Source organism: Phoxinus phoxinus (genome assembly GCF_949152265.1).
Source record: "Phoxinus phoxinus genome assembly, chromosome: 15".
Classification (NCBI taxonomy): domain Eukaryota; kingdom Metazoa; phylum Chordata; class Actinopteri; order Cypriniformes; family Leuciscidae; genus Phoxinus; species Phoxinus phoxinus.
The window spans coordinates 7,433,108-7,460,802 of NC_136890.1; the positions used below are offsets into that span (position 1 = coordinate 7,433,108).

Genomic DNA, 27,695 nt, shown 5'->3' on the forward strand with positions numbered 1-27,695 from the left:
CTAAAAGGTTTTGAATTGTTCAGTGCATGTCTGTGTGAGGTAAAAGGACCCAAGCTCTTGAAGCCCCGCCTCCTGTGACGGGAGCAGCAACTCATTTGCATTTAAAGGGACAGACACAAAACGGTGCGTTTTTGCTCACCCTCAAAAAGTGACAATTTTAACATGCTATATAATATCTGTGGAGTATTTTGAGCTAAAACTTCATATAGGCCTACACACTCTGGGGACATCAAATTATTTTACATCTTGTGAAAAGGGCATTATACCAACCCTTTTATTAAACCAAAAATGGCAGACTTATAAAGGGAAAAAAGGAGGTGATACACAACTGTAGACAACTGTCAATTCAAGATTGAATCTTCAACTGTCTGATTCAACCCAAGAATCCATCAGAACCTTCACACACACTCACACACCCCTCATTCAGAGGATGAGACAGGAAACGGGTGGGCTGTGGGCTCTGCAGATTACTTTAAAACCTGCATACGCTCCCAATAATCCCAGCGCACAGCCTCTTCCTGTTCTACTCTGAATGAAGGCCACTGAGATTCATATGAGGTCCCATTATCTCCAAACCTGGAACAAGCTCGCTTCTCATGCGAGCAGGACACTGGGTGCATTCTCCAAAACCCACTCTATATAAATATTCCTGAAGGCCCTTTAATTCCACATCTCCTCCAACTGTCTAGGTTAAAACTTTTCAGCATTCATTTCATCACACTCGGGATGGTTTAACCTGTGCTTGCTATAGTGGCGGCCCAGCGGGGGGGTTAGATTCAAACGCCAGACTCATCACTCAGTAGCCATTTAATACTCACTTCTTGACACGTTTCAAAGCCCACATCTAATCTCAGCTAGTCACAGTCTTTAGAATATTCTGGTTCCTACTGAACTAAATCTTTATAAAGAGCATTTATGTCATACTAACAATTACCATTGAAAACCGTGAAAACCACAAGTACTGTACCTCCACCCGCAAGAGCAGTACCACATCAACATGATCATATGGCACTTTTACAGGTCAAATATTAATGTTTTTTTTTTCCTGGCAAACCAAAGTATCATTTCTGTTTTTAAACCTTCTGAAACACTTGTCCTTAGTGTAAAATGAGAATATTTGAAGTCATACGGTAGTATTTTGAGTCTTTTGAATAGTCAATGAAGTGCTGATTTCAGGCCATAAAAATGACATGATGTTGTATTTGATGGTAGTCATTAGTAATCATTAACTAATGTTTAGAAGCTAATCATTAACTGTTATCTTTTGTCTTCACAGCAAATGCTGAACGATCATGAAACGTCGTCTCAAGACAGCTGTATTAAAAAGGTAGGATTTGTTTTTGTCAGTCCATCCCTCTTTACATATCTAACAGATAAGCTGATCTCACCACACACAAATATGAACAACACAAAAGCTTTTCTACTAATAGGGTTCTTTATGCTAACTGAAGGTGACAATAAATGTATTAATCACAGAGACAGGGAGTATCTTTATATATAGATTTTGTCAGCATCTATTGATATGATTGTAATGTAGGCTTAGTCTTGGCAGACTAGATCTTCAACGCGGCTGCTGTATGAGTGAAGGCTACTGCCACAACATGCACATAAATACAGTGAATAGAATGTGATCTGCTGCAAGAAAAGTAGGGAGAACCCCCAGATCTAGGCAGGTGGTGCTGGGGAAGGTGGAGGGCTAGGGAATCACCCATGGTATGCTGTACTGAGTTAAGCCGGTTCGGGACATAAATAAATAGGTTACGTAGAACAAACAGATTGATTGGCCATAGTGGTTGGCTTTAAGAGAATCAGTCTGTAGCTGCGAAGAGTTTCATGACTGAACAGTGAATACATTTATTTTCACCTTTAGTTAACTATATATAAGTTAAATTGGAAATTAATATTTAAAAGGTATTTTCTTTCTTTCTTTGTTCCTTTCTTTCTGTATTTCTTTATTGTGGTACATCTTGATTTCAGTATGTTTGAATCATGTTTAATTAACTTTCTTTTGAACTTTAAAAAAAAAATGTACTCACACTGACCAATTTGCAGAGAGTTTGTGAAACAATCAGTTCAACTCAACTTTAAACAATTGGACATTTTGCACCATCTAACTTAAATATGCTGATCAGGGACCTCTAAGAATAATATAGTGTGAATATAGTGTAAAAATTAACTGATTCACAAAACTAACGAGACCTCTCAACAAAATTGTGTTGCACATCAAAGTATTTTACAACTAATGTGACCTTTTTAAGAACATATTTTATGCACTAAGTTGAGTCACCAAAAAAACTCATCAGACATGCTCCAAGCATCCCTATTAATATCATGAATTATACATGAGGTGTTATGAATAACTGCCTCACTCATCATCTACCATAATAGACTAAATGCACTGTCACACATCTGAACATATGTTAATGTGCCAGCAAATAAGAGCGTGTGCGTGCGTGCGTGCGTGCGTGTGTGTGTGAGTGTGTGTGTGTGTGTGAGCAGAACCCATCCTGAGGTTACGTAATGAAAACGTCTGTACCAGATAATCTATAACATTATCCATCTATTTTTCTCACATCCTGTGTCTCTGAGATGCATCTGCTCAGACATATAAAACACTGTTATTATGAGAGCTGAAAGATTTCTTAAGTCAAATCCTAGCAGATATACAAAAAGAAAAAGAGCTTCTTTTATTTTTTTATCCTTTGCTTTTGACCAGTTATCCCTCCTTTACAACACAAACACTCTCAGAAACAGAGATGCCTATCTGAATCTATCTGTCCAGTGCCCACACACACACACACACACACAAACGTTCCTGAGCCTTGATTTGAGCTCTTTTATATGTAATCCACCATACTTTGTCCCAAAAGTGTGTGTAAGTGTGAGTGTGTGACACACAAGCTTATAGTGAACTGACAATGACAGTACACTGAGACATAGATTAATTATAGAAAATCAATGTGTTGTAATTGTATTTGAAACAGATCGCCTCCGGCACCGTGCCTGCGTGTCTGGCTGGATATTAAAACATTGCGCTTTGTAAATGTAGCTAAAACAGGCGGCTGATGTTTTAATGGGAAAGAGATTAATGGCTCTTTTGACAAGCTCTCTGAGACGGTATCAGTGTTTTTGTGGCCCCTGCTGTGACTTGATGTCTCATAGACTTAAGAAATGCCCAGTGTTATTTTAACTTACACTGGTTTTATCAAGGAATGATTATGGTCTGATAGTACAATCACAAGACAGTTTTTGTGTCAATGTATATACAGTCAAACCAAAAATTATTCAGACACCAGATATATATTTAAAAAAAAATTTAACTAGTGGGTGCAGGACACTATAGTTAATTTATGTAAGTGAGTAAAGCAAAATAAAGTAAACTGTGACATATCATACCCAAAAGTTCTTCATACAGTGGACTACCAGTAAAATTGATAAAAAATTTGGGACCCAAAATTATTCAGACACTTTGACCTGACCATGTTTTGCTTACGTTTTTTTCCTTTAATTGCTAATGTGACCTTTTTACACCACAGACTGAACAAAATAAGCATAGCTTGGTAGTTGGTTGACCTAAATCGGTATTATATAATTGTAACCTAGTTCGTCGGTGATACAGTCTAACAGAAGGATGGCCAAAACCAGTGAAATATCAAGACGACTTGTCATATTTTATTACCATTTTCTAAACTATAGCGAATAAACCGTGATGATTGTGAGAAATGTTGAAGGTGTCTGAATACATTTTGGTTTGTCTGTATATGTGTGTGTATATGGATATATACTTTTATGGTAAACTACATATTGTACCTTAATCTTAAGCGTTCAAGCATGTGGTACAGTACATTGCACCACATTACATGGAAAGGTGAAAGGAGAGTTGCTTTACCCATTAACATCAGCAGGAGGAGGTCTGTCTGCAGGGGAAATGATGAATCTCCAATGTTAGCTTAACTGAACCAGGAAAATCCGCTCCTGTAAAAATATCATCTCAAGCAACCTTGCAAATTTAGGGCATCTGATTATACCCCAAAATACATTACAGGTCACGGGGGGGCGTTGTGCAACCCTGAGGCGAGGTGCTTCAAATGTGACGATTGATTGATTATCATGATAATTTGTTTGAAATGATTATCTGGATATAATAATCACCGCCGTTCACCCCCTGCCTCGTGCTGCATTTTCATGTTCTCTTGTTCCCCGTATAATGCGCCTCCATCAGAAATGGCCTCTGGTTATGGAGGCGTAGTAACAGGGGCCTCCCGGTCGGGTCCTCAGGGGCTGGGGGGCCCCATTGATGAATGATGACCCAAAGGAGCCTGAAATCAGAGAGAATAAACAGGGGGAAGAAGAGAAGAGGAGAGGGACAGGGAAGGCTGGTAACTATCTGTAGCGGAGGGCAATTATACGCCAGGCCAGGCGGCCCCAGGGGCAGTAGATCGGCCTGAAGAATGCAGAGGGGTCCTGACCACCCAATACACTCACACACACACACACACTCACACACAAACACAGACTCTGAGGCCGGTGGGAAAGGAATTGAAAATCGTTCCTCCATTTTCATCACATGACGTTGTTTTAAAAAAGTGTGAAGAAAAATTTGACGTGCTAATCATGCCTTATTGTACAAGCCCGGTTCATCCGATTTCATAACGAGTCTTTCAAAGCACATTCAAAGTTTTACAAGTGTCTCTCTGTCTGCTTGTAAACACAAATCTAAGCGATTGGAACGCTTTCTAACTGTCACTTTAGGAAAGCGATTCCACGCCGGAGCATGCCTGTTCAATTAAAACAGAAAGCTATCGTATGCACTCGAGCGCTAGACGGTCTGAAAAGAAAACACTGCGCAATTGAAGACGTTTAGCCTTTTCTGTCATTACAAGGGGAGGAGGGCTGTGTAGAAATAATATTTGTGGGTTTTAGCATGACTATGAGAAGACTTAATGATAATATCCTTTCTCTGCCCCTGGCTCGGTTACGTTTTATTGGCCCCTGACTGACAATCTATTTTTTTTTTCTGTGTGTGTGCCTGTTGAAGTGGCATATACTGCATGTAAAGATACTTTGTTCTTTGAAGAGAACAATCAATTAGGGTGTGTATGATTGTTCACACACTTTCATCTGCAATAGCTAATACTCAGCCAATACTGTAGTTGAATGGCAATCAAAATGGACTGAGTTGTATGTCAGTGTATGTATTTCCAAATATATATATTTTTTTTCTTTATCTGTCATCAGAATGCAATAACTATGAAGCAACCTTCCAGTTTAGCTGATGTCATTTGTTTCTCATTGAATGATCATTTAACTTTATAATTACGGAACTTCAATATTTTGCGACTGCTGTACTATGATGAGGAAACTAACGGTAAGAAACACACTTAAGGGCCGTACACACAGGGACGAATATCGGCGCGCATTATTCGTCAGCGTTTTTCAACGCGTTTTTTGTGTTCACACCCAAGCGATTTTTGCTGACGATGAGCCGAGTAAACATGCAAATTAATTCCCTGACATTAGATGGCGCTTAATGTAAAACAGAAATACCCCGCGTAGCCGCTGGCACGTTTGTCATATAGTTCTTTATGTTCCGACACCAACGAGACCAACAGCTCTACATTCATCTTGTCTTGCATCTTCCTCGTCTTATTTCTTCCCGGCAGTGTAGACGCTATACTTGGCGTATATCTTCTTCGCGTTACGCTCGGCAAGACCGTTTTGTGTTTGAGCGCCCCCATGTTGTGTTTTACTGTAACTTCAGAAGCTCCAGACACGTGAGCAAAAGCGTCAATCTCATTGGTCGGATAGTTTTTGACGCTGCGCGTCAAACCAAAAAGACGAACCCGAGGTGTTTTTTAAAAAATGACGCTTTTACGCGTGGCGTTTTACGAGTCGGTGTGCACACTCACATTGGCGCCCTTTGTTTAGACACGAGGCGTTAAACGTCGGCGAATATCGCGCACAAAATTCGTCCCGGTGTGAACAGGCCTTTACTGTAACCTTTTGGAACTGTGTCTGTAATGTAAGAACTGTGTCTGTTAGACTCCGCAGCTAAAAGCGTGGTTTGGACAACTTTATGCCTCAAATAACACACATTTTGTACAGAAGAATGAATATATATTCATTGAATTGATATTTCACCCAAAAATGAAAAGTTGGTCATCAGTTACTCACCCGTTCGTCTTCGAAAACACAAATGAAGATATTTTTTATGAAACCTTAGAGATGTTGGCCTTCCTTTGAAAGTCCATTCTGCCAAAACGTAAACGCTTCAGACAAAAAAGTTTGGCAACACTTTACAATAAGGTCCTATTAGTTAATGTTGCACTTTTTGATTTTAATGACATATTACTAAATGTTGAAATTAACATTAAAGTCCGCCTGCTACTGGCCACTCAGCATTTTCACTGGCCACAATTTTAACATTGATACCATGAGGGAATATTGCCATGTAGATATTTTTAACATTATCTCATGATTTGGCAGCAGGTTTATTAGGCTGCTGTCACTTTAAGACCTGACGCACGGATCCATTATACTGTTACACCTGTGTTTACTTTCTCAACTGTTTACGTTCACTTAAAAACATAACAAACTGTGTTTATGTGAGTATACCAAGACTGGCATTTTGACATTATTTTGTGTCTGTTTGACTGTTTAAGCGCAATAAGCAGCTAAAAAGAACTCAATTTAGTACTGAGAGGTGGCTTTACGTGGGAATAAGTCAAATTATTACGCAATAGGCGTAATCCCATGGCGAAATTCAAGCCATGTAACACCAACAATATTCATATACGAATTTGATATGGAGCAAATCAACTGACCCTAAGTTATATCTGTTTCTTATATAAAGCGATTGTGTTTCTTCATAAGACATAAACCGGTTGATTTACACAGATTTCTTTTAGAATGTGTTTATGAACTTTTTGAAGCATCATATCTTGAATATCTTGTGTGTTTTAGGACAATATGATGCTGAGTAAGTGATGACAAAAATTTGATTGTTGGGTAAACTAAGTCTTTAATATGCAATAAAGTGCTTTAACCGTTTACATTTTTATTTTAAATCTTCCAGACTTCCATTATAAAAAACATTACTATACATTGCACAAATCTTTTTGTTAAACCTGGGAATGAGTTGAAATAAATTTCTGTGGTAATGGACATAATGACGCTGATGCTATCAAAACACTTATTCATGTTTCATGAGTCAAACGAATGGACCATACAAACATTGTCTTTTGATTGTCAATATACAGCTTTTTGGCTTCTCAGAGCGCACATACAGTACACACATACAGTACACACATACATGAAACCACTGAAGTATGTGAAGGTTGTTTGCGAAGGCGGATACGAGACATTTTTTATCTGGCCTCTTATTCCCAAAGGCATCTCCTGTCATAGTATCGCTCCTCTTTGACAAGAACAGAAAACAAATGTCTCTTTCTGCCACATCTGTGGGAATTGTCCTTTCCAGAGCAGAATGCTGTCATTATCCCTGATCTTCCCAGCGTTCAGACAACTAGAGCCTCGAATACAGTGTGAAAAGTAAAAAAAAGTATGAGGGGCAGAAAGAGAGCGAGAGAGATTGTGAAAGAGAAAGATCAGTGATTGAGGATGGAATGATCCATTGTAGACAGAAGCTGGTCTGTGACGGCACAGCTCCGCTCGGCTGTGCTGGAATTCAAGTGGGAGAAAGTGAAGAGGGATGGAGAGCAAATAGAAGGCTGCTGAATGAGCAGTATATTAACTATTTAAAACGGCATCACTCTATTTTCTCTCTATGATGTCTGAAAGGGAACTGTCTGCGAACAAAGGCAGGATAAAGTGGCTTGCTTTGTCTTTACTCAAAGTCCTCTTCTATTTCTCGGAGTGGGTGTTCATTAATTCAGTTGTGTGAATGAAGTCTGAGCTGCACTCATATAATAACTCGCAACCGGGCTGCGGTTGACATGGAAACCCTTTCTAAAGACGTTATAGGTTCGGGACGGTTGGGGTGCCCGGCTTGCGGTAATGGTGGTCTGGGACCCTCTCGATCTCTTTCCATACTGGGGTTTGCATTTGTTTTTCGCTGTCTCAGAGCGGGGACAGCCACGTCCCCAGGCTCATTTCTGGAAAGGAACTATGTGTGCAGTGGTCCCAAAACTATTTGGACACTAAACTCCTAAAATGTCACTGCATTATATTATGAAATATCAAACCAAGTGGCATTTATTTTAAAGAAAGATAGCACATACACACTTTTCATGCTAAATAAAAGTATTTTCTTAGGAAAAAAGTATTGATAAAAAAAAGGTATATTGTTACTCTTTGTGGTTGCCAAATGTTAGTGGAACATTATCATAGTTAATGTATGTGGTTACTCTACTACACACACAAAAAAATCATACTTTTTCTGTCTGATTGACAGGTCTTATTTTTTCTTATCTCTTGCTTTTAATTGGCTAAGAAATCAAATACACTGCTGAACAATAACAACTAATTTGTATTCTATAATATATTTTTAAGATATTCTCCTAATGAAAATGTTATTATTGGTTATGTAATTGTCTTTTTTCGATTTTTATCACAAAATATAGCAGAAAATATATTTGATCGTTTATTATTCTGTAATAAATACTATGTCAATTAGCACTGCATTATTAATACTTTATTGTTGTGATAATACCCATGCATATATCGTTGCAATTGTGTGTTTATTGTCTTCCCGTTTCAACTGTCAAAACGTTTCTTTTTCAGATTTTTGTAGCAATAGCTGGATGCCTTTGTCCATATAAGGGATTTCCTGGAACGTCATAAGTTATTACTTCTATTTTGGACTTTCTGCGAGAGAGCACACTTCAGCTTAGAGTATTAATGAGTGGTTAGCGCTCCTTAATGTTCACATTCCCTCGTTTTGGATAAAAATAAATCCTTAGGTCATGCATAGATTGTCTTGTATCTTTGAATTTAAATCTAGATTTATTCACATTGACCCATGAAAACCTCTACGTGAACACAACTTGCCCGAAAAAGTGTGTATTTTTATGTTACGCCGATGATCATGTGACACTGAAGACTGGAATAATTGCTGTTGAAAATTCAGCTTAGCTATCACAGGAATAAATTAAAATTTAAAAGCTTACAAAAACAAAATTTTCACTTTTAATCATGTTTTACAAAATTACTGTTTTTAATGCATTTTTAATCAAATAAATGCAGCCTTGGTCAGCATTAGAGACTCAAAAACACGTGCAAATAATAAGTTACTTTCAAAACATAAAACGGCATTTGCAACACATTTAAAGACATTTAATGAAGCGGAAGTTGCAATATTATTGTCTTCCCTATTGTAATGCATATACGGGTGAAATGGCTTCTTGTACAAGAAAAATGTAGGATGGGGCTTGATTCTGTCCATCGAGAATTTATTGGATTGTTGTGGTTTGCTATTTGCTAATACTTAAGTTGACTGAGTAAGAGAATGATACAGAATGAAAATAAAAGATGATGTCGAGAGGAGCAAGGCAGAGGAATGTCTGAATGCCCAGGAGAGAGACTCTGCCAGCCAGCCACTGTCTGACACACAGAGGTCACTTGTATGAAGGTTGTGCCCAAACATCTGAAGGTCATGTGAAAGCAAACCACCTCCTTCCTGGACACACCAAATTTGGACCACCTCAACTACCAAAACAATCAAAAGAAATGGATTTATTAGAGATAGCACAAGTCAAGGGAATGTTAGGCCTGTTTGGAAAAAAGCTTCAAAAGCCAAACATTTTAACGGGGAAATAATATGACAGAAACAAGTGAAATGTGTGTAAATTAGCAACTTTACACTTTTAAAAATAAAGGTTCCTAAAAATAAAGTTTTTTTGTGTGTGTGTGTGGCATCGATGGTTCCATTATGAACCTTTAACATCATGGAACTTTTTCATTCATTTGATACTGCAATACTTTTGGCAAAACAGATTTGCCAAACGCTTGTATTTGCGCTCTGAAGAATGTCAAATGTATCTATTAACAACATGTTTTTGCAGAGGTGAGCAATGCAGCCAATCACAGACATAGTTGTTGACCTCTTGAACGCAATGGCCAATCAGAGGAATTCACCCACCTCTGAAACCGGCAAAACGTTTTAATCAGTGCTGAGTTATGCAGGCTCGCGAAACCTCTCATTAACAAACAAAGTGTAGACACGATATAAGTCAGGGTACGTTTACACGGCAACGATATGCTTAAAACCGAGAAGTTTTTCCTTTTGAGTCAAAACGATCCCCATTCACACGGATCAATGAAAACGACTAAAAAGACCATTAGATGGCGATGAAACACTATAGACTGAACACGTAATACGCATGTGCATGATGTCATCGTTTTCAGAGATTCGCGTTTTTGTTGTTTACTCGGAAACCGTTTTCAAAAACGTGCCCTTTGAAACACATTTTCAAAAGTTTGCGTTTTTAGGCACCAAAAACACCGTTGTCGTGTAAACGAGGGGCCAAATGCATAAAAAGTCTTCTGTTTTTAGTTGAAAATGGTGTCGTGTAAACAACCCCTATATGTATTATTCATTGTTGGCAGCTTCATTGATGGTAACGGAACTTTGTGAGCGTGTGATCAACTGACAAAGCGACAGCGTTTTAGTGATTGTAAAATGAGCGCTCGCTTTCGAGGCTACAGCCTATCTAATCTAGCTCCGCTCTCCTACGTACTTCCGCTCAATTTTCATTTTCCTTCAGTACGGTGTCTGGGTTTGCGGTGTATTCTTGGGTTTTCTCCAGTCAATTTTTTACCGGTCCAATCAGCGAACAGAGGGAGTGGCTGAGAACGATGGCGTTGAGGTCGTGCGCTAGTTTGAGTCGTCATACGTCACGACCAAACGTTAGCGATTGACAGATCCAATAGTTTTAAACTTCAACACCCGACTTCAAGGAATTGTCAATGGAGATAGGGCAGACTCTATGTACAAATAAAATGTACGAGAGTCTGGTAGGACCAGGCTATATCTAATCCATTTGAATACAACTATTATTTGCCATGCCTCTAAGAATACCGATGGCCAATTGCATTCTGCAATGTTTCGGAAGTGACATCTACATATAAATGCTGTATTCGCTCCGCATTGGATAGAGATATGACATGTTAAAATAGTAATGCATTAAAGCAATGTAGGCTGACTAATAGATCAATAGAAAAATATTAATACTAGCAACATATTTTTTAATTCCATTCCAATTATTGGTCAAAGCGATGACCTGTAAATAATCTTAATACGGTCCCATTGTACATTGCTATTTCCTCAGTGATTTGATTCCCGGGCTGAAAATGTTTAACCCATCAGACAGCAGACCTGCAATCCCTATGACAACTTTAGTTTCTGATGTCACTCTGCTTAACTGACCCCATTTCTTAGCTTTGTTAGTATTAGTTGATAAATGGTGTTTTTGAATCACTCTTATCTCTTTGAATTCTGTTGTCGCTAGCACGCCGAACACTCCACCGTCTTGCAAAATCCCTTTCAAAAGCAGACCGAGCTGAAGTTCACAAACAGCTCGTTTCTCATCCTATTGTGTTGCCTGTCACCTCAGTCCATGGCTGCAGAAAAGAACCCAAATCCCTGGTTTGTTTAGGAGATCATGTGATAAACGCTACGGCGCTAGCGTTCAGGACGGCTGACCTGGGAGTGCACTGCGGAGGCCGGACTGCAGCGCTGATCAGGCGCTTCGGGAAATCTTTTGTTTGCCTGAGAAGCTTTGAAATCTTCCCAGTTATATTTGCAAAGAAAGAATAATCGTTGTGAGGATGTAACAGAGCACTGCTGTTATTTGAAAATTAGGGTTACGATGCTATTCATCTTCTTTTCGTTCTTGCAAACTGATTAGAATGATTATGTATCGGATGAATCCTTAAAGAAAATAATGTTATGCCATTTGTATTGGATTATTTTCTTTTTTTGTGTAATGATGAGCTATTAGATCTAGGACAGTATGAAAGGTGTTGCAACCCCTTCAACATTCATAATTCATAATATTCATAATACAACATGGCCTTGGGTGCATTACAACATTTATAAAACGTTTATTACATAGTAACAATGTAAATTACACAAATTTGCATTAAAACATTGTTTCATTAAAAAATAATACTAACCATGTAAAGCCTGACATATGAAATAATAGTTAAAGAACACTATATTGAACCTAATATATTAATATATAGTGTATTAAAGGTAATTCATATGTCAGGCTTTTTTTTTTACTATAGGCCTACATTTTTTTACAGAGAAAGACAGACAGAGAGAGAGAGGGAGATAGAGAGGTTCAGATAATATATATGTTCGTGTGTGTGTGTGTGTGTGTGTGTGTGTGTGTGTGTGTGTGTGTGTGTGCTTGTTGTGTTATTCATCATATTTGATACATCAGGCTTGTATGACTCATACTACAATATAGTACAGTAGCTCACACTTGATTACTTTGGTACTCACATTTTAATATGATAAAAAAAAAAATGTAACTGTAAAAAGACACGCGTGTACCACAACCTGATGCATGGCATTTTTATAATTATACTAAAAGGCTTTTATTTGCTAAAAAAGTTAACTATCAATCAGATGACATACAGTAAGGCATGTTGTAGATTGTGTGCAACAGTTTTTTTCAGCAAAGTTTTGAGTCTTTAGAACTGTGCTTATCAAAAGTGATATAGTAGGCTTTATAGGGTTAGGTATCATCCTTCCAGGTTAATGGTTGGTCTCTATGGGTGCAATGCAGTCATATGCAGAGTGGTGAACAGGTGTTGCACATCATAACTGTTAATATATCATGTATTTTAGCTTTTTATAGTGTAACTGGAACGCTGTATTGACCTACCAGAACCGTAATTATCTTGTTTATAATTTGTAATTATACTTTTCTTTCTATATGTCATATTATTCAGATCTGCTTTTGCAGCTTTAAATGGTTGATGACAGGTAAATTATTGACAGAAATGTGTAATTGTTGTCAGAAGGAGCTGTATGTATTTGTACTGTTTTACATTAGCAGTGTGTATGCAGAGCGGTGTGATGTGTCTATTTTTTAGGACCGCACACATGAGCAGATAAAGCCCTCTTGAAGCTGAGTGTTGTTCTAGAGGAATCCAGATGTGTGTGGATGTGTGGGTGGAAGCTAATGTGACTCCATCTGTGGCACACATGGGAGAGATCGTGTAGTAGTGGGAACAATTCAGGGTCACTCGCAGCCTGAGCCCTTGCTTTTTCACAGGTTCTCTGTTATCAATGAGCCAAGCCACACACACACACACACACACACACACACACACACACACACACACACACACACACACACTCAAGTCAATGTTAAATTATAAATCGTAAATTAGCAGTATTTTAGTAATAATAAGTTGCAAATAAGTGTGTGCATTGCTTTACATACCACAAACACACACAATAAAAAGTACAGAGCTTTAATCTTAACCTATAAAGCATTTAAATAAAGACATTAATGGGAGATATAGAGTGACAACTTATATGTATATGCATTTTATGTAAGAAGTCTGCTGATCTCATTATTTACATTATAAGCTAACATAATTCCATTTTCTCAGTTTTAGATCTTTAAAAAAAGTTATTTTTTGAGCTCATATTATATAGATATACTTCTATATCATACTACTGCATATGAGCTAGAAAAGCATTAGATATGATACTCAACAAAGACACATATATATATATATATATATTTATATATATATATATATTTATATATATATATATATATATATATATATACATACATTTATACATATATCATGTAAAGACTAACATAAGAGTCTGACAATTTTATATATGCATACATACATGCATACAGTATAGGCTATATATATTGTCCAAGATTCAATAAGATGTTCCGATAAAAAAAAATATATTCTGTTATTTCATATGTTAGTCTTTACAGGATTAATAATTAATTCATTAAGTTTATAGCCAAATGCCAGACACAGTTCCCTTTATGAATCTTATCACATCGATAGCAAAGTTTCACTCAATGGAATGATGCTTTTCACATTTTCAGCTCATTTTTGTCCCATAAATTAGCACAAAAAAAATCCAGTAGCCGAACAAAAGCAGCCCTTGTTCAGAGTAATAAAGCAACATAAAAACAAAGGACGTGTGGATGGAATTAGTCAATAAGAACATGGGGAGGTTTAAAGTTCGAGTTCCGCTAAGCTTTCACAATTTGCACCCTTTTTTCAGATATGTTAATAAAACAGGGATTCACCCCCCCCCCCCCCCCCCCTCCTCAGCTTTTGGGCTTTGAGGGTTTAATCTTTATTATGGAGCATTACCCCACTGCGCGCTCTCTGGTCCCGCCTGGCACCACAGAGCCGGTACACACACACACACACACACACAGACCTCACCCGCTCAAATGAACTGTTAAATAACTCCACCTAATCCTGAGCCCCTGAAACAATAGGTGCTTGGAACATCCATTTTCCATCCATCAATCAAGCGCTTAGGCTTTGGAGATTTATCATTAATTATACATGTAGAAAGCGGCGGGCATCTCGGGACAATCTTAGTAGAATCCCGCAAAGAAGGTCTGAGCATGAGGGAATTGAGAAGGAAAAGATAATCAGAGTCCACATCACCCTCTATCGCCCGGTCTGACTCAGATGAGCTGATGCTAGCGGCTTGTTTGCATAAGAAAGCTGTTTATTTTACTCAACAGCCGCTTTGGGTTGGTCATTGTTGCTGACTTTTCCAGTTTGACAGCGTACTACTTTTAAGTTAACATTGTCTTAGATAAAGATTGTATTTAAGTGCTTCTCAGACTAAATAAAGCTATTTTTTAATTAATATTAGCACATAATTAAGTCTTCAGGTTGGATGGTAACAGGATTGACAAGGTGCTTATTAGAAAGAGAAATAATGTAATATAAATATCCACTATTAAATGATAACTTTTCACTGTGCTACGGTGACTTTTAAAGATTGTTTCCTATTGATAAACATAACAAAACATACTGTAAAGTTATTAAAATGAGACATTAACTTGTCCTTAAACGGTTATTTTAAATGATGATGGTGTCAATATGATTTTTTTTGGTAACACTTTACAATAAGGTTCATTTGTTAACATGAGTTAATGTATTAACTAACATGAAATAACAATGAACAATTTGATACAGTATTTATTCATATTTGATAATATTAGTTAATAAAAATACAGCTGTTCATGTTTTGTTCATGTTAGTTCACAGTGCATTAACTAATGTTAACAAATTCAATCTTTAATTTTAATAATGTATTGTAAATGTTGAAATTAATATTAACTAAGATTAATAAATGCTGTAGAAGTATTGTTCATTATTAGTTCATGTTGACTAAGGTATAGTTAAGTTAACTAATGAACCATATTGTAAAGTGATACCCTTTTTTCGATTACATACTCAATAATTCAAAAAAGTATTTTCAATAATACACAATCTCATCTAATCTCTTTAAAAAAGAGAGAATAGGGATTAAATGCTAACTTTTGGGATTAGGCCCAAAAATTCTGTATGAGGAAAGATTTGTTTTCTTTTTCTGATGAGGTGTATTAATAAATGTAGATAAAAGTTGGCATCAGCTATTCAGTGCAATTATTCTTGATGCATATGGGACCTGTTTTTTTTTTTTCAGAATGACCCAGATAAAGAAGACTTCTTTATTTAATGAAATAAAAGCCCAGTTTATTTTGCCTCTAGGATGGAAAACATTGGTTTATGCAAATGAACAGTTGCACCCTATTTGTTAATTAGGGCATAATGACCAGAGTCAGTTACACATTACGGCGTGTGGCGACATACCCTCGTGACTCTCAGGGTGCGAAAGGCCTTCATCAGCACAAACACAGATCGTTTAGTGTCACAAACAGCAGGCTTCATTAAATAAACCAACGCGGAGGAACAGGACGGTCTGAATATCCGCAAGTCATTAGGATAATTAAAGAGGAAAAGCAATTGAGTAAACAAGGTTGTTAGGCTGTCACCCCTAATTAAGCCATTAAAGTGAGGAGAGAGAGAGTGTCGTGTTAATTACCGACTGCTCGTCGAGAGGAGGCTTCCACACTGGAATTATCTGATTGAGAAACAATGATTATCCTAAGCAGGGGGCAGGGATGCTCGGGACCCCTCGGTGCTGTCCCGCACAATATGCCGCTCTTGCTCCTTTCAATTCATCCCCAATAATCCCTTCAGTCTGTGAAATAGCCCATTCACATTTTATACAGCTATGATGAAAAGAGAATAAAGACCATGAAGGGTTTTCAGACTCTGTCTGTGACTGCGGTTTAGTCGTGCACCATGGCATTATGTTCTGGTAAATAAGAGCATGCATTTATATATATATATATATATATACATACATACATATATATTTTGAATATCTGAACCTCTCTCTCTCTCTGTGGTTCTCTGTAAAAAATGAATAAATAAAATAATGCGTGTCTGTACTGGACACAGAACACAAGCAGATTGAGAAAATGCAAATACCCCCTTAATGCAGGCATTATCATATAAAATGTGCTATTACATGATGCGATCCAGAACATTAGTCAGGAGATCACAAAGACCCCGGTGCAATAATTCACAATACAGACAAAGCATCGCCATTTATTTAGATCGAAACGCTCCTGCAATTTCACCTGTAAAGGCCTATTTCTATATCGTACAATTTTGTCTGAGTGTGTAAAGGAGACATTTTGCATTTGTAGGCACATATGCATTTTTAGCAAAGGTCTTGAATAAATGTCACAAGCAGTGTTTTTTGGTCTCCATGTACGAAAGGATTTTCCATGATTTGAGCGCACACTCGCACCTTAATGAAAGTGCCTTAATTTACAAGAAAAGATGATTAGTTGGTAAATTTTCATCTTTGATCACAATAATGCTTTCTCGGAGTTATCAGCCCCTCGTAAGCTGCTTTACCACCCATTCCCTTTTGTCATTACGCGTGATTTGATTTAAGATCTTGCCCATAATGGCAATATCGGCTTGACAAACATGACTTCTTAGCAGGTGATTTGCGTCAAGTATTTTCTGAACCAGCACATAAATGAATTAGCAATAAAATGGACTTAGAGCCCTAATAGCAGGGGTGCCCATTATTGCGGCACTAATCACTAAAGAGATGCCATTCAATTGCCTGGAGAAGGCGCGTTTTTCGGCGGATTTCATAAAGTAACACGTTTGTAATGGAAGGCGCGCTGCTTGAGCCGAAGCGCGGGAAGCTTTTCTGTACATGTGAGTTTTGATTACCGCTGGCAACAGGCTCTTAGCTCGCGCTGGAGGCAGTGGCCGAGCTGAAAGGGTCCCAGCATGCGCACGCTGCCTCTGAAATTACGCCGGCCGAGAAAGTGCTCCTCTGCATTTATAGTGCATTTAATCAGCGGCCGACTTTTTGATAGTCAAACAATAGTTAATTACAGTAGCACCTGCCTGAGAGGTCGGGGTGGATCGTTGTTAATGAGGGCCGTGCAGCGCCTGCATCTTTTCCCGGAATATATAAAACTCCAGGGATGCGCCGCATGGCTTCCTCAGCCCGCCACTTCCACGCGTCGCTCACTGCGAGATGATTGACGGCGGAGACGGGGGAGAGAATGGAGAAATGGACTTTGATTCCATCTCTTGTGTTTGGAGAAATTATATATCTTTGCTTTCAACTTCAGAGAGAGAGAGAGAGAGAGAGAGTGGGGGTTGTAGGGGAGGACGGCTTGCTTCCAGAAGTTGGTTTAATGTTCATTTTCTCTTTATCTGTAGCCTATTTCCTCAGTTATTTGTAAGTAGGATTGTGTATTTAATTGGTCAGTCTCATTTGCATGCATGAGACCAGTTATGTCCAGTCCAATTAAAGTGCTTTCGTATATTAGCTTCAAACACCTAGTTCAAAACCCTCTTAAATTAAAATAATGAGATCAACAAAATATCACCCATAAGATACACTACCTTTCAAAAGTTTGGGGTTGGTGAGATTTTTTTCCTTTAATGAAATTATAACTTTTTTCCCCCAGCAAGGCTAGATTAAATTGAGATTATTAGTAATATTATAACAACAACACATTTCTATTTGCAAAATATTAAGCATGACAATGTTTCTTGAGCACCAAATTAGCACATTAGAATGATTTCTGAAGGATCATGTGACACTGAAGATTGGAGTAATGATGCTGAAAATTCAGCTTTGCTGTCACAGGATTAAATTTCATTTTAAAATATATTAAAATAGAAAACAGTCATTTAAATTGTAATAATGTTTCACAATATTAATGTTTTTATGGGTACAATTTATTTTAAGGTGTCCATGTTACAGTTTAATTATATATTTAAGTACTATTAATATTTGAGTAATATTAATTAATAACGTACTAGTGTAAGTTACTATTAGGAACATGGTTTGGTTTTAGGTGCATGCAAATTTGCATAATTTACTGTTATTACTACAGTTAGTTGCATGTTTATTGCATACATGTAACATATGTAACAAAAAAATGACAGGCCCCCCAAACTTTTAAACCGTATAGAATAGGTCATAATAAATATCCACTGAGGAGTGTCAACTTTCCCCTATTCAATGTGTCATGATCTCTTGAAAATGATCGTAAGCTCCTTGGTAGACAGTATAGTTAGTGATAAAAAATGACCCATTCTCCCCTTCCTGCTGCCTATTCCCCCCTGGGCTGAAGAAAATGAAGAGAAAATGGCTATTAAAGGCCAATTTGATAGTGCGCACATCATGTCATCCATGCTAAAGCAAGATGCGCTTGGTAGAGCTCGCCCGGCTGGACACCAGATCAAAGTGTATTAAAGATGACCTCTGTGTCGAACACGTTGATCAAAAAGACGGTTAAACAACTGCCAAACACATACACGCGCACATTAACCCTATCCCTGTTCTTAACTACAATGAACTTGCGATCAAATGCTTCGCACATGGATGATTTACTCTTGCTCAGAAAACCTGAGAACTTGGCCTGCTGCTACGCATACGTCCGTATGTTTGTGTTGGAGTGATATTTTAGCCATTCTTTCCTCTGTCAGTGTACTCTGACCTCTCTCATTCATTCATGTTTCATTTGTTTGACCCTGACCCCCCTTTTCCGGGCCCCCATGCAGTGCTGTAATCTATTTTTCTCTTCCCTATTGGTAAGCATATTTGCCATAGCCAATCAGGTTGATTGATCATCAGCAAGGGCGCAGGTTTGGCAATCAGCTGGGCTGTCCCGGCTGCCGCAATTTCCCAACAGACATGCAGAGCTTGACAGCACAATAAACTGGCTATTCATCAAAGTGTCCCGCTCTTGGACATCAGATCTGCCCTGGGGCGGACTCTCGTACCCCATAAACTGCCGTGCGCCGCTCTGAGGGCCATGGGCGAAGCGTAGGAGTATACTCACCTCTTATACAACAGGGTGTGTGTGTGTGTGTGTGTGTTTGTTTGGGCAAACGCATACAATGTATCGTGTAGCAGAAAGAAAATCATTGTATTTTTACATACTAATGTTTCACTCAAAAAAGAAAGTCATATGCACTCTTAAAAACAAAGGTTGCAAAAGAGGGTTTTCACAGTGATACCATTAGAAGGACAGTTTTGGGTTCCCCAAATAATCTTTCAGTGGATCTTTTTAAAAGAAATGTTTTTTCTTCGAACATTTTAATAATCTAAAGAATCCTTTTCCACAATAAAGAACCTTTTCTGCAATGGAAAATTTCCATGGATGTTAAAGGTTTTTCATTGCACCGTAGATGCCTTTATTTTTAGGCGTGTGGGTTCGGAACGACATGAGGTGAAAGATTTCTTAAATGTTCATGTGTCTGATCGTGTGTTCAAATGCAAATGCAGGTTCTATTCTTCTACATGAAGTCCTTCAGTGATAGTGAACCTCCATGCCTCATTCCAGCAAATGATTCATCCCTTAAAGCAATATTGACTGAATGGGACAGAAGATGAATGATGGTTCTAATGTGATATCCACACACAAAGAGGTCATGATAATAAAACATTTATCAGACATCTATTACTTACACACACACACATGTGCGCGTGCGCTAAAAGACACAATACAATGTTCAATACAAACAGAGCTGTAGGGAAGGGCAGCAGTCAGTGAGGAAAGTGCTTCTCAAAGCATCGTTAGAAAAGTGTGTGTGTGTGTGTGTGTGTGTGTGTGTGTGTGTGTGTGTGTGTGTGTGAAGAAGATATAGAAGGTAAAAACAAGAGGAGTTTTCAGAGCTTTTTGAGAGCGTCCCGAGAGTTAAAGAATGCCCCCGCTCACTCGATCGGTTGTGTTTTATTGCGCATGGGTCAGTAGTGATGATTAAAGAGATATTCATGGACATTCAGTTCTCCCTTTGGCTCTCTCCCTGGCATATCATGGTTATTTAGAAGCTGTGTCGTCCCGGGCGCTCGGAGAACACATGAATCTGCCAGAGCTTGCACACTTAGAGGCCTGGAAAGTGCCTCCATTGACCTGGTCAGCAAACCCAGTCAAATGTAGCCGTTCCTCTTCAGCTGGAGACTAATGAGATCTTAAAACACACCAGCCACAAGCTCAAGCCCGCTCTGATCCGCAGCAATGCATCGCAAATCTGAGCAGTTAGGAAACGTCAGCGTGTTAAGTAATAAAGAAAGGTACATATTAGAAAGTTCCTTTAAATGAAGCAGTAATTAACGTTTTGATCAAATAATTTAGCAATAGGAATGTGCTATGTTGTGCATATAGTCATTCCTAAAGGGAGTTGTTATTCAAACAATTGATTTATTGCATTTATAACTTAAAAAGGCAAAAAATACACTACCACTGAAAAGGGGTCACAATTGTTAATTTTTTTTTCATTTTGAACCTTTTATTCATCAAATGATCCTGAAAAAAAAAAACATATCACAACATATCAGAAATCTTGAGGAACAAACCATGATTTCTGAAAAATCATGTGACTGGAGTATTGATGCTGAAAATTCAGCTTTGCTGCAGGAATAAATTACATAGAAAACAGTTATTTACAATTATTTTACAACATTTTTACAAATGGTTTTTGTTTTTACTGTACAGTTGATCAAATGAATGCAGCTTTGATGAGCTGTTTTCAAAAATATATAAAAAAATATATATAAACATTTAGTGGAAAAAACAGAGGCATTCTTAAAAAACATTGGACGTTTTAATGTTTTTAAAGCAGTTGTGTGAAAATGAATGCCAGGTAATCTCATCATGACCGTCTCAGTCCACACTGTTATACTTCTGACTCTGAGGACATACTTGGCTGCCATTTCCCCGTTTAGTAGCGAAGGGCACGTTATATGAGCAATCAGGATATAGGGGTTATCCTGGATGACCTGCCTATTGAGTCCCATTCCTCATGTGAGAGCTCTGAAGTGCTCAACAGGGGGTGTCAGAGGGAAGAGCATGCCATTAAAACAGTATTGCACGTAATATTGCTTGATTCCATAGATGTTTATCCACATAATTTCAACCACAGTGGTTGAAGAAACTGGGAAACAACATTATTTCGAATGCATTGTTTGTTTTGTTTTTAGTAATGCATTAAATTAAACATTGGGTGGAAATTGACCTTTACAAAATAATCATTTTTTTAAAGTTTTAAGTACATGTTATGCCCTACATTTTTTTTTTTTTTTGACACGTGCATCGGTAAGTTTCCCATATTGTTTCATAAAAAGGTTTATTAAGCATGCTAGTCTGCACTAATTATTTGAATCGTGATGGTTGGAGAAACTGGGTACAACACTCAACACTTACAACACTAACTAGCTTTGTTGTTGTTGTTTTTTGTTTTTTTCGAATCACAGTGTTTGTTTTTGGATTATTGTTTTGTTCTCTTTTGTTTCTTCTTTTTGTAATATATAATTCATAGGGTGTGATTTGACCTATATAATAGAACCATGGTAAATTTTATGTCCTTAAAAAAGTTTATCATATCCATATAAAAAAAAAATAACAGCATTGCTAGTCTGCAGTATTTTTATTTATAAACATGTAGGGTGCAATTTGACCTATGTTTTCGAACCATGATACATTTTATGTCCTGAAAAAATATTTTTGGCAAGGACATTGGTAAGTGTCCCATATTTGGCAGTATTGGCCTAAAAATGTTCAAGTACTTACATGCAGAGCAATACATAATTCTTTCCCAGCTATTTCGACAATGTCCAACATGAAACGAGCGGAATTTGAATAACAGTGTATTTAAAAAAAGCAATGTCTAGTATATATTCTGAATCCTTCTAAACAGATCCATGGTGTGCGGTGTTTCTGGTAGCTGATCTGGGGTCAGGACCCAGCAGGTTGACATGCTGAAGAATCTGTGCGTTCACAGCACTCAGGGTCATTCTCTCTGGACTTCCTGTGGTCTCACCGGGAGGAAAGGTCTGTTTGTGTTGCTACGGAGACGTGGTGAAAGGCGCTGGGACCTCCCTCCTGTCTCCTCTCCTCCAGAGCCGCATATTGTTTAAAAAAAAAAAAAAACCTGTTTCCTCGCTCGTCGAGAGAAAAAAAAGGAGAGCGAAGCGGCCGTGTTTCAAACAATCGCAGGAGGCTACAATTAGTTTGTGTATTATGATAAGGCGTGGCAAGGCAAGACGGGGAAGGCGAGTTCTCGTCCCAAACCCCCTCAACAGTTTACTTTGCATTAGGCAGCAACAACAGTATAAACAAACGTCACAGCGGAGGGCGGACGAAACCCTAAGCGCCCTTGTTCACTCCGGCCTCCATCACTGCTGTTTACTTGCATCCGCCGAGGTGAAAAAGTCTGGTTATGACATCACTTTCTTGCTTGTATCAGATGTGATACCTTTCGCACTCTCTTACGGTTTGACTAGGAATGGTTTTTGGCCCTCCAGCTGAATGTTCTGAATGTTCAATTGGGTTTATTTGTGAATTTCATTGAGTTTGGGGACTTGATGCTTTGAAATTCTGTCCTGCATTTGTGTGTGTGTTATAAAAGCAAGCCGTCCTGCTGCAGGAAATCCTGCTGTGCACAGGCGCCCTCTATTGCCAAAGCTCAGTGTGTGTGTGCTGGACTCGTCATGGGGACTGCTCCAACATGTAGAAAACAAGCACTATACTAAAGTAATGTGCCATAAAAACCAAATATGCAGTTCTGCAGTGCATTAAGTAAACAAAGCGCATCTCCATTCCTGTTTTTCTTTGGTGATGCACGGATTGTCACGACCAAATGCAGTCTTGCTGATCTGCAATAGACTGCTGTGTATCATATTTTCTTGCTGAATATCTATAATGTTTGATGGACAGTACCCCTAACAAATTTAGATCCCAAATCAAACAACTATAATAGACCATGCAAACCCTATCTGGAACAAAGATGAAGAAGTAAAAGAGGATGTTTTGGATAAAAGTTTGCATGTCTAACCAGTGTTACGCTCAGAATCTGTTTAGACAACTGCTGAATGTTTGGCTTTCACCCGCTGCGCCCTGAAAACGATACAGTGAATGTGGCTCTTACAAATTAGCCCCCCTTAGCTACCATTCAACACTTTCTGATCTCAATGAAGCCATCTGACAACTCAGACAGCCTGTGCTCGCTTCGAGAGATGCTCGTCGTCTTCTCTTCACTTCATACTAATATTCCTCAATTATACAGTAGAGAATTGAGCATGCCGCTGAACTGTTACTTTATCCACAAATCCCTGTATATTTGTTTTACTTATATACATTTATTATTAACAGTAACCGTAATATAAAACACCTCATGGTATGTGACAGAATATGAAATATGAATAACATAATCAAATCAATAATCCACATAGTCCTTAATCTATAATCTAAATAAAGAAGGGCTTAAATAGGCAAATGCTTAAGCATCTATGACTAGATAATGATTGAAGTGATTATTATGTTTCTATCATGTTATATGTTTGGCAACAGTTCTTCTAACCCTAATTGATGGAGTGTGTAGCTTTTCATTTCTTAAACAGCCATGTAGGAAGACACATCATGGCCATATTCCAGGATGACAATGTGCAGATTCATCAGCCTCAGATTGTGAAAGAATGGTTGTGAGGATCATGAAGAATCATTTTCACACATGAATCGGCTCCTCTGAGTCCAGATCTTAAATTCATTGAAAGTTTTTGGGATGTGCTGGAGGAGACTTTACAGAGTGCTGGACTTTTGCACTGTCAATACAAGATCTGGACCAAAAATGTATGCACCTCTTGATGGAAATAAATGTTGTGATGTTATATCATGAGATGCATCAATTTACCTTAAACCTACATGGTTGTTTAAGAAATATAAAGCTACACACTCCATCAATTATGGTTAGAAGAACTGTTGAGGAAGCTAATAATCACTGCAATAGTGCTCCAATCATAGACTCTTAAGCATTTGTCTATTTAAATCCAAACTTGTTTTCTCTCTTTTGGCTGGGCAGTGGTTTAATCTTTGTATTTTAGCTTTTATTCCTTGTGACAATTCCTGCAAAGGTTTATATCTAAAAAGGAATGACTGGTTGCACTGATACCTTCACACTCAGCCTCTATAAGTGAAGGTTACAAATGCTCTTAAACGAAAGAGGAAATTGAGAGTTTAAATCGTTGCTGGATTTTTTTTTTTTCCCGTCTCTGTCTTTCCAGGAGTAGTATTATATTGCGAGATGCAGGTCTGTTTCGGTGCGAGGGAGATTGAGAGGCGTGAGAAAGCCATGTGAATTTCTGCCCCCTCGCATAAAAGAACCTCTCTTTTATCAGCTCTCGCCTCAACAGCAAACCCGCTGATATTTCACCGTCTCTCTACGGCACACGCTGTCCCTGCCAAATCCTCTTTATTTCACAGTCCTTTTCCTTGTCTACACGTGTAGCTACAAAAGTTGCTTGAGACTTCGCGCATTCTCCACATACTCCAAGTTTGTTGTGTCTAATATCTCGAATCAAGTGATACTTGTTCATGTTCAGCAACGTTGTCGTGATATCGTAGTGCTGTGAGCCGCAGTCCAAATTTGTGGTTAACTCAAGATGGTTCTTCTTAGTTTGGGGAAGGAGGATGTGTACGAGGCAGAAAGAGGGAGTACGTTTTGAGCAGGGGGTCATTGAAGGTTTTGTTAACCCCTTAACCACAATAACGTCTGTCTGCAAACTAGTGAATTGATTCCAATTCAAACTGCAGGCAGAGTCATTTGGTTTGTGGTCTGGAAGGAGAGCACACACACACACACACATACACGTTCAGCGACTGGGGAATTGTTGCATAGGGCTGCATGTTTGCATCTGACACAGGAATGCATTATTTATACTAGCATGATGTTAGTGCGGCCGCTCGAACACGTGTAACTCATTCAGACGCCAGTAAAATTAGATATGTGAGAATGTTGCGATGAGCCTGACAGATATTACCGAGATTTACAGTACATGTGCTTCTGAGAGAACAGTAGCAGACGGCAGCTTTAAATGAACTGATACATCTGTGTTAGATATTTTTTGCGTATCCCAGCAGCCCCTGCAGCTGCCGGGACTCTGATAGAGTGATAGACGGAAATCAGACACAGTGAAATAAGCACACTGACAGGACTCTCACATTCTCTTACTTTCACATACAGAAATCTGGTGCCATGACCCGGATCTGGTGCCGATCTATATTCCAGATATTAAATGTTGCCGTACTGGCAGAAAAGTTTCAGAAAAGAAAATGTATGGGCAATTTTATGATGCATGTCTGTACATAAATAGTGTGATATAAATGATAATGTTTGTTCATTTAATTTGTATTTTCTCTTAAAAGGGCTTTCGGATATGGTTATATCCAAAGTAACATTTGTTTTGTTTATATAAAGGCTCCTTCCTAAAGTTTCCATTATTAATAAGGCAGCCCACCGTTTTTTACTCTTGAAAAACTCGCATTTACCTGTTTTTTCCTCTGGATGATAAATGTCGCCCTGCATTACAGTCATCTCTGGAAGAGAAGTGCCTTGTTCCTGGAACCAACCATTTTATATGGATTGCATCCATTTTTGCATGCACTAGCTGGGATGAGGTGTGCACTGAACATGCCGTTATTTTAAAAAATGTTTATGAACATCTGCCAAGCACTTCACCATCCTTTCCAAAAAAGAAATAGAAAAAAGTCATCAAGCCGTTAAAGGTGAGTTTACCTCAGGCTGGGACATAAAAAAATGAAATCCTATCACCACACATATTTGTTTGACCCTTTACCTTTATCAGTCCGACACTATTAAAATGTAAATGTCATCTTTTTGGTGGAGGTGTGAAATGAGGGGGCCAATTATTGGATTTTTTTTTTCTTTTTCAGGCCAAAGTGATAAAGTCAGCAGACTTTATGCTAATAATTTGGCTTCCTCGTAGTGCAGTGTAAGGGCAGTGATGCGTTTCCTCTTCTCTCTTCCCTTGAGGTAGTGTTCCCTCACAGTGGTGCGAGTAATTGAATCAAGTCAATACCATTGCCCCCCTCCCACTTCCCCTCCCAAATCCCCTCACCCAAAAAACTGACGTCTGCCGGTGATGAGAGCCAGATGTTGGAGTCAGTGGGCCCATATACCGGCCATGTCTTAAAGGTCCAGCATCATTCTGATGAAGGATATATCTTCATTGAAGAGATGGGTCGCCCATTACCCCGCCGAAGGAAATCAGGTCCCACATGTGTGTGGTTGAGCATGTGCGTACATGTGAGCGTCTACATGTCTGTGTGTGCAGCTCTTGTTTTATGAACAGTAGAACGCGGCTGACACCCATCCTGTTTCTGGCAGCTTGGCGGGTCTGGATCCAATCCTCCAGTGCTCATTAAAGAGCAGAGCCATCTCTACACCCATCCTTTAATGAAACACTGGCTGGGTGTGGGAGGGTGAAGGGGGGTGGGCCGGGTCACTCTTCAGCAGATGTGTGCTGGAGCACAGGCGTACTTGAGCCTGATAGCCAGAGGCAAGTAAGATTTACAAATCACTACTTGCTGTTTTTATTATAACTCATAATACTTAGAAGAATAAAACACAGGAACAAGGAACTGTAACGCCAGAGGATCATGCACCTTTAAGTACCACCTCAAAAAGGATGATTTGGACCATTTTTTAGCTGCAGTGCCAAACAGTTTTTACTGAGGAATTCATACAAGTGCTTCAACAAAAATAAAAACCTCATATTAATGCTTTTAAGCCCTTGTACAGCAAGGTGCGGGTCATCATTGTCTGTTGCAACCAGTGAAATGTTAGTATCACCGACATACTACCAGTTTTTGTTAAAATCTTTAGTATTTTCTGTTTGTATTTCCTGTTTCGTCTTTTTTTAAACTTAAATTTGCATTTTAGTACTCGAACTAAATGACTACTATCAACATAGATCTAATAAAATAATACAACTTTTTTTTACATTTTATTTTAATTCGGTTCATGTTTTTTAATGTCTTTATTTATTATAGTGCTGGGCAACGATTAATCGCATCCAAAATAAAAGTTTGTGTTTTCACAAAAATATATTTTTATTTATTTAAAGAAATATATAGGCTATTTATTTATTTTTTTGCTTTTGTAATTAAGTCTGATTTGGACGTGTTCTTGACAGGTTTCACTGTTGGAGAAGAGCTGATAGGAATCTGTTGGTGAAACTAAGGACATTCCTAAATCTGCAATAGAGTGCTACTTGAATGCAATTACGTGACAGGGACATCTCTACATCATTCACCATA

General features: G+C 38.3%; 1 protein-coding gene across 4 annotated transcripts in view; it reads left to right on the plus strand.

Moving 5' to 3' along the window:
- The window catches only part of prdm16 (PR domain containing 16), a 269,870-nt gene that overhangs the window by 162,712 nt on the left and 79,463 nt on the right, over window positions 1–27,695 (plus strand). For all 4 annotated transcript variants that reach the window (XM_079637360.1, XM_079637362.1, XM_079637359.1 and 1 more), the window contains one exon: window positions 1,277–1,327. In XM_079637360.1, coding sequence (XP_079493486.1) covers window positions 1,277–1,327 — 51 coding nt within the window. The remainder of the gene's footprint in view (window positions 1–1,276; window positions 1,328–27,695) is intronic.